The 6,923-nt window shown below is 39.1% G+C and overlaps 1 protein-coding gene across 2 annotated transcripts; it reads left to right on the top strand.

Annotated features, from left to right (window-relative positions):
• The first annotated feature begins 2,259 nt into the window (after positions 1 to 2,259).
• Positions 2,260 to 4,962, top strand: LOC109918627 (C-C motif chemokine 20-like). Of its 2 annotated transcripts, none has more exons than XM_020518562.2 (3): positions 2,260 to 2,394; positions 3,599 to 3,719; positions 3,834 to 4,962. In XM_020518562.2, the coding sequence occupies exons 1-3, from the start codon at positions 2,334 to 2,336 to the stop codon at positions 3,910 to 3,912; spliced, it is 261 nt and encodes an 86-aa protein (XP_020374151.1). In that variant the 5' UTR covers positions 2,260 to 2,333; the 3' UTR covers positions 3,913 to 4,962. The 2 variants fall into 2 exon arrangements, 1 of the variants encoding a protein (XP_020374151.1); XR_007263556.1 differs by lacking the exon at positions 2,260 to 2,394 and adding an exon at positions 3,046 to 3,140 and having other exon boundaries at positions 3,834 to 4,702.
• Positions 4,963 to 6,923: the final 1,961 nt, after the last annotated feature.

Consider the following 6,923-nt stretch of genomic DNA (forward strand, 5'->3'; position numbering starts at 1 on the left):
GTGGGTAAGTTGTTGGAAGTTATTCTGAAAGATAGGATTTATATGCATTTGGAGAATCAAGGAATGATTAGGGATAGTCAGCATGGTTTTGTGCAAGGGAAATCATGTCTCACGAACTTACTTGAGTTTTTTCAGGAAGTAATCAAGAAGATTGACGAGGGCAGAGCAGTAGATATTGTCTACTTGGACTTTAGTACAGCCTTTGACAAGGTTCCACATGGTAAACTCATTAGTCAAGTTAGATCACATGGGATTCAGGGTGAGCTTACCAATTGGATACAGAATTGGCTAAGTAACAGGAGACAGAGAGTAATGGTGGAGGATTGCTTTGTTGGACTGGAGGCCTGTGACCATTGGTGTACCACAGGGATTGGTGTTGGGTACAATTTTGTTTGTCATTTATATCAATGAGTTAGATGAGAATATAGATAGAATGGTTAGTAAATTTGCAGATGACATCAAGATTGGAATTATAGTGGACAGTAAAAAAGGTTATCTAAGATTACAAAGAGATCTTGATCAATTGGGTCAAAGGGCTGAAGAGTAGCAAATGGAGTTTAATTTTGATAAATGTGAGGTATTACATTTTGGTAAAACAGACTTATCCAATTAAAAGTAGGGGCTTGGGCAGTGCTGAAGAACACAGAGACCTCACAGTTCAGGTACATTATTCTTTGAAGTTTGCACTATATATAGATAAGGTGGTTAAGAAGGTGTGTAGCACACCTACCTTCATTGCTCAGACTTTGAACATAGGATTTGGGACATTAATTCAAGGTTGTACAGGATGTTGGTGAGGCCTCTTCTGGAGTACTGTGTCCAGTTCTGGTCATCGTCTTACATTGAGATTGAGAGGGTTCAGAAGAGTTTTCCAGGATGAAGCCAGGAATGGAGGGTTTGAGTTGTAAGAGAGGCAGGATAAGCTGGGACATTTTTCACTGGAATGTAAGAGGTCGAGAGGTAACCTTATAAAGATTTATAAAACAATGAGGGGTATAGATAAGGTGAACGGTAGGTGTCTTTTCCGTAGGGTGAGGGATTTCAAGGCTAGGAGGCATATTTTTAAGGTGAGAGGAGAAAGATTTGAAAAAGATATGACTGGCAATTGTTTTTTTACACAAACTGTGGTTCATGCATGGAATGAACTTACAGAGGAAGCAGTGGATGCAGTTCAAGTTACTGTGTTTAGAAGACATTTACATAAGTACCGGAATAGGAAATGTTTGGAGCGATATGGGCCATGCACAGGCAGGTGGGACTAGTTTAATTGGGATTATGGTCAGCATGGACTGGTTGGACTGAAGCGTCTGTTTCCATGCTGTATGACACTATGGTTCTACAACGCTAATTAATGGCAACACTGGCCAGTAAATGACTATGAGGGATGTAGTAGAGTATGGAACGGACTTACACTCATCATTTACACCAAGAAATCAGGATGGGGATATTGAAGCAGTATGAGTTTGTACAGGGAACAAATAACAAAGGAGCAACGATGGCCCTTTGTAAAACATCGGATTAGCTTTAGCTGGAATGTAGTAGCTCTCAGTATTATACTTCAGGGATATTCATGGAGGCTTCAGAGGGTGTGTAGTAGAAGTTTATCAGAAAGTCTCCAGGGATAAGAGGCTTCTGTCACATTAGATTGATTAGAAATACTGGGCTTTCTCTGCTTGAAGAAGATTGAGGAAGATTTTTATAGATGTATTCAAAGTCCTGAGCGACCCACATTGAATATATGAAGAGAATCTTCTATATGGTGATAGGCTCAAGACCCATAGGACTCCCAGCTACAGTGAATGACAAATGAGCAATAGGTAACATCAGGCAAAATTCTGGAAGGTAAAATTAAAATCTGGAATGCACTGTTTGAAAGTGAGCTGAAGGCAGATTGATGCTTTTAAAATGGAATTGGATAAATACCAGAGAAAATGGAACTTCATAATTATTTAGGTTCTTAATATGCACGTCGATAACTGTCAGCTAATGATGCGTGATGGAACAGAGAATGATTAAGGGCATCAACGACATAAAACCACCAGGGATTTGGACAAACTAAAATTGTTCAGTGGTGGCCACAAAGGCAATGCTTTCTTTGAAAAGTTGTTTCAAGTGAAGAGAAATGTAAAGGAAACAGCTAAAAATAGGAACTGGGGCTGGTGCACTAATTTGATTGCATTATCAGAGTTTCCACGTGGGGCACGGTAAACCCACCTCCCCTCATAGAATGTAGACAGAGGGCTGACCACCTGAGAGGATATATACAAGCTACATTTCAAAGAAGTTTTAGAATTTTCAACCTAGCCTGCCCTGAGGAAATCTGTTTCGAGAAAATGAAGCTGGTTCTTGTGGTGTTGATTTGTCTTGGTACCATCTTCTTTGTTGCATTAGCAGGTGAGAGACATTGTATCTCTATTAATTTTTTATATGAAGTCTTGTCAGTTAAAATAACCTTAGAATAGAGCAACTTGCAGATACATGGAATCTTGTGAAATTGACTGTCTCTAACCTGAGATTTGAAAGATTTTCAACACCAAATTTCAGAACTTTTGTAATGCCACTTAAAGGACTGTATTGTATATTGCAGCAAATATAGGTAACTTCTGAGTGAAGCAACTAGACAGATTCTCAACAGCTACAAGATATTTGCTCCTCCTCTATTGTGTTCTTCTATGGTTTCATCTTTTAAGGGATTTATTTGATTGAAAAATATGAGAAGTTGCCGGAAAGAAATAATGAATTGTGAAATTGTATATAGCTCATCTCAGTCTTTCATTATCGGAAAAACAATTTTAATTTAATCTGTTTTATTCTTGGTTTCATGACTGGATAGTTAGCATGGTTAATACATTTCATTGTGTGTTGTGAAGCACAGTGATTACAAATGAGCAAAACCCACCAGAATCACACTATCAGTGTTCCCTGATAAGACAATGTGGGCGATTCATTAGTCCTTTGCCATTGGTTGGCTATTTAACGAATCAATAAGCTTGTACTGGCCTATGTGGTTTCAGTGAGCACTCCCTTCAATTCGAGCACTACCAATATAAACAAGGGTTATTTCAACTCTTTAGTGAGTGCAATAATGAGAGATTGCCAATAACCATTGCATGTATAAACTCATGAGGGGTGCAGATAAGGTGAATAACAAAGGTCTTTTCCCTCAGGTGGGGGAGTTCAAAACTAGGAGGTACATATTTATGGTGAGAGGAGAAAAATTTAAAAATTGCTTGAGTGATCACTTGTTTACACAGAGAGTGGTTTGCGTGTTGAATGAACTGCCAGGGGAAGTGATAGGTGGAGGTGCAGTTACAACATTTAAAAGACATTTCGATAAGTTCACAAATTGGAAAGGTTTGGAGGGATGTAGGCCAAAAACAGGCAGGTGGACTGGTTTAGTTTGGTAACATGGTTGGCATGGACTGGTTGGACTGAAGTGTCTGTTTCCATGCTGTATGACATGATGACTCTATGTGCCTGTATAAACAGTCAGGCAAAGCAAAACCAATCCAATGGTTCCACCTGATGAAGTTGCTGGAGACTTTTCCTTTTCTTTCCCTGAAGCAGTAAATCACATACCTTAAATTCTGATTTCCAGGTCCTACTCCAATACGGAAGAACTGCTGCCGGAAATACTCAAAATCAATCCCTGACATCAAGAACATTAAGGGATATCGCATTCAGGAAAATAATGGTCGCTGCAGAATTAAGGCTGTGGTGTAAGTATTCAGAACAGGGAGTTCTCTGCTGCATTCCAGCATTCTATTGCATTATTAAGAACATCTGTCATACCTAGTGAACACTGGAAGTGAACTTATTCTGTTTCTTTTCAGATTCAAACTAAAATCAGGGCAGATCTGTTCAGATCCAGACAATAAATATGTGAAGGAACTTCTGGAGATGCTTTCTTGAAAAGAAAAGTAGAAGGTGTTGATTCCCTGTAAATGATGAGGACGTCAGAATGTTTGACACAGGAAGAAAGTTTTCAAAAAGTGTTTTTTTTTAAGTTCATCTTTCAACATTTCACATCAGTTTTCTTGCCATCAGAAAGTTCATAAAAACACCAGTTAAATGTGCCCATTGCCCAACAATCAATAATCTCTTACTGCATCCTTTTACATGCTAGAGTCTTTACTATCAGGCTTATTTTTTCTTTGACCATATTAACATATTTCAGAAAGAGTTTGAATTAAAGCAGTATGCCTTTTAGGTGGTTGGATAAAGTTATGCCAATCTTCTTCCATGACTCAATGTAGAGTAACCCTGAGTTTTTGCACTGGAATTCACATGAAAATGATTGGTCCCTTCAAATTATTTTTCAATACTACTTATTTAACTGGATTGATTATGTCAGGGAATGCTGTTAAAAATGAGTGACATGCGCTGTAATCTAGTTTGCTTGCAATTTGCTTCAATGTGATTTGGAATTCTAATATTGTTCATTAAATAGATTGTTGTGCTGGTCTGTAATTTGCCCTTTAGTGGTTTACAGGCTTCCTCAATTTTTATGACTCTATGTAAGGTTAAAAGATAAGCATACACTGCAAAGAAATGTAATATTCTGTTCCAAGTTTGAATTATAACACTTGCACCTTAAGTTTGCTAATTATTTCAACGACTTTTCTTGGTTGACACATAAATGTTTAAATTCAATATAAGAATCAAACTATTCTGTTGAATAGGAACTTAAATTAAAAGTAATTGAGTGGAATGCTTGCTGGCTGCTTGTGCTCATTCGTTTGGAAGTTTTAATCAAGAAAGGAGAACAGACATTTACTGAGAAAAACCTTATTCCAGATTTGGAATCCACTGGATGTTGAGGGGATCTTGGGTAGTGGCATTTCTGAAATACCCTCTAATTTAATTGTACTAGAACTTTCCATTCTGGTGTCCTTTTCCTTTTGATGTAATAATTGATATTAATAGTTTATTAAAGATATTTAATTTGGTTAAAAGAGCAAATAGAGAATTCTCAGGATCAATATGTGTATAAGAACTAAAGCTGCTTGGGACAGGCAAGCATGTATGAATGTATCATCTTGTTTACTGAATGCATGTTCTCTCCCTGGTGCCAGAATGTTCAGCATTATTAAATGAATGAACCAGAAGCTATAGTACACAGCAACACCAATGACATAGAGAAAGTAGACACTGAGGTCACATAACAAATTTTCAGGAGCTAGGGAGGAAGGAAAAATATGTTCCAAGTATCATGTCCTACAGGGAAGAGAACTGTAAGTATACGAGGAGCAATGCACATCTTGACAAGTGGTGCAGGAAGGAAGACTTTAGGTTCCTGGGAATCCTGCAACTTGGGATCTGTCCTGGGGCAGAAGACATCCATCCAAAAGCATGTCATTAGGGCTGGGGACGTCTGATAGCCTGAAAATTTGATGCTGGTGTCAGGCCTTGAGGTATTTCAGCTTTCAAACACAGCTAAGGCAAATTGTACTATAAATTTGAGATGAATCACAAGAGTAGAAAACATGCTGAAATGTAATGGCATCTTATAATGTGGTGAGTGACATACCTTAACCACACTACAGTGGGAGGACAGAAGTGCTCTTGACCGTTTCAGGAAGGAATAATCTGGTGGTATACCATATGGTGGTAAGTATGCGGGAAGAAATAATGCTGACATCCACCACACAAGGATTGCATTAAATCTCAAACACTGGGAATGTAAACCATGTTACGTTCGGAAAAGGCAGGAAACAATTTACCAAGAAAAATGTGACTGTCGATGATTTGCTGACCATATAGTTTGAAAACAACAACTCTGCTCTTTAGAGGTAGAAACTCTTATGGAACACGTTTTCATCATGTCCATTCTGTTCCCTGTCCTGGAAGCCCAAACTGGCAACAGACTTGTCTCTCACCTAAACACAGCATCAACCGACCCTGGGGAAAACTGCTCCCGGTTCAGATTTTGAGACCTGATGTTGAATGTGCCTCTTGTTTCCAATCTCCTGTGGGAAAATCTGGCACAACATGCTTAGAAATGATTGAGCAGAGAAAAGGAAGGCAAAGTGACAATATGGATTAGGGAAGGATTTTTTTTGTGCTGGGTGGGTGGTGTTTTTGGGGGGCATTGACAAAACACTGTTTGGTTATACTCAAGGAGCAAACAATATACAGTCACATTGCTAAGGATATTAACACAGTGTGTGAGAGAAAGAGAGCAGCAAAATTACAGATAAAGCACAGATGTGTGAGAATTGTGGAGTCATCACTTTGGAGGATTTTAGTTTCTCAAATATTGATAAAGATAACGCTTGAGGAACAATACAGAGTAGGAGGAATTTGTGAAATGTACTAAGGAAAACTTTCTGGACTAAAATAATTTTGGCCCAACTGGGAAGGATGCAATACTGGGTCTGATGGAGGAATGGAGAAGCTGGTGTGGGGTGTAGGGACCAAAGCATGATTACCAAAGCAAAAATTTGATTAAGGATGATCATCATTCATATCATAGAAATCCTACAGTGTGGAAGGGCGCTAGTTGGCCCATCAAGTCCACACCAACCATCTGAAGAGCATCCCATCCTCACCCACACCCCTGCTCCTGCATTTCCCATGGCTAATCCTTCTACCCTACAAATCCCTGGATACTAAGAGCAATTTAACATGGCCAATCCAACTAACTGCACATCTTTGGTCTATGGGAGGAAACCAGAGCAACCAGAGGGAACACATGCAGACACAGGAAGAACGTGCAAACTCCACACAGACAGTCATCCAAGGGTGGAATCGAGCCCAAGTCCCTGGCACTGTGAAGCAGCAGTACTAACCACTGAGCCACCATGCCACAGTATGTTTGGACAAGAATAGCACAACAGAAGATTTGCAACTGTCTTCAGCCAGGAATGACAAGTGGATGAACCATCTCAGCCTCTTCCAGTAGTCCATTACATCATAGATAC

Source organism: Rhincodon typus, chromosome 13 (genome assembly GCF_021869965.1).
Source record: "Rhincodon typus isolate 14 chromosome 13, sRhiTyp1.1, whole genome shotgun sequence".
Taxonomy (NCBI): domain Eukaryota; kingdom Metazoa; phylum Chordata; class Chondrichthyes; order Orectolobiformes; family Rhincodontidae; genus Rhincodon; species Rhincodon typus.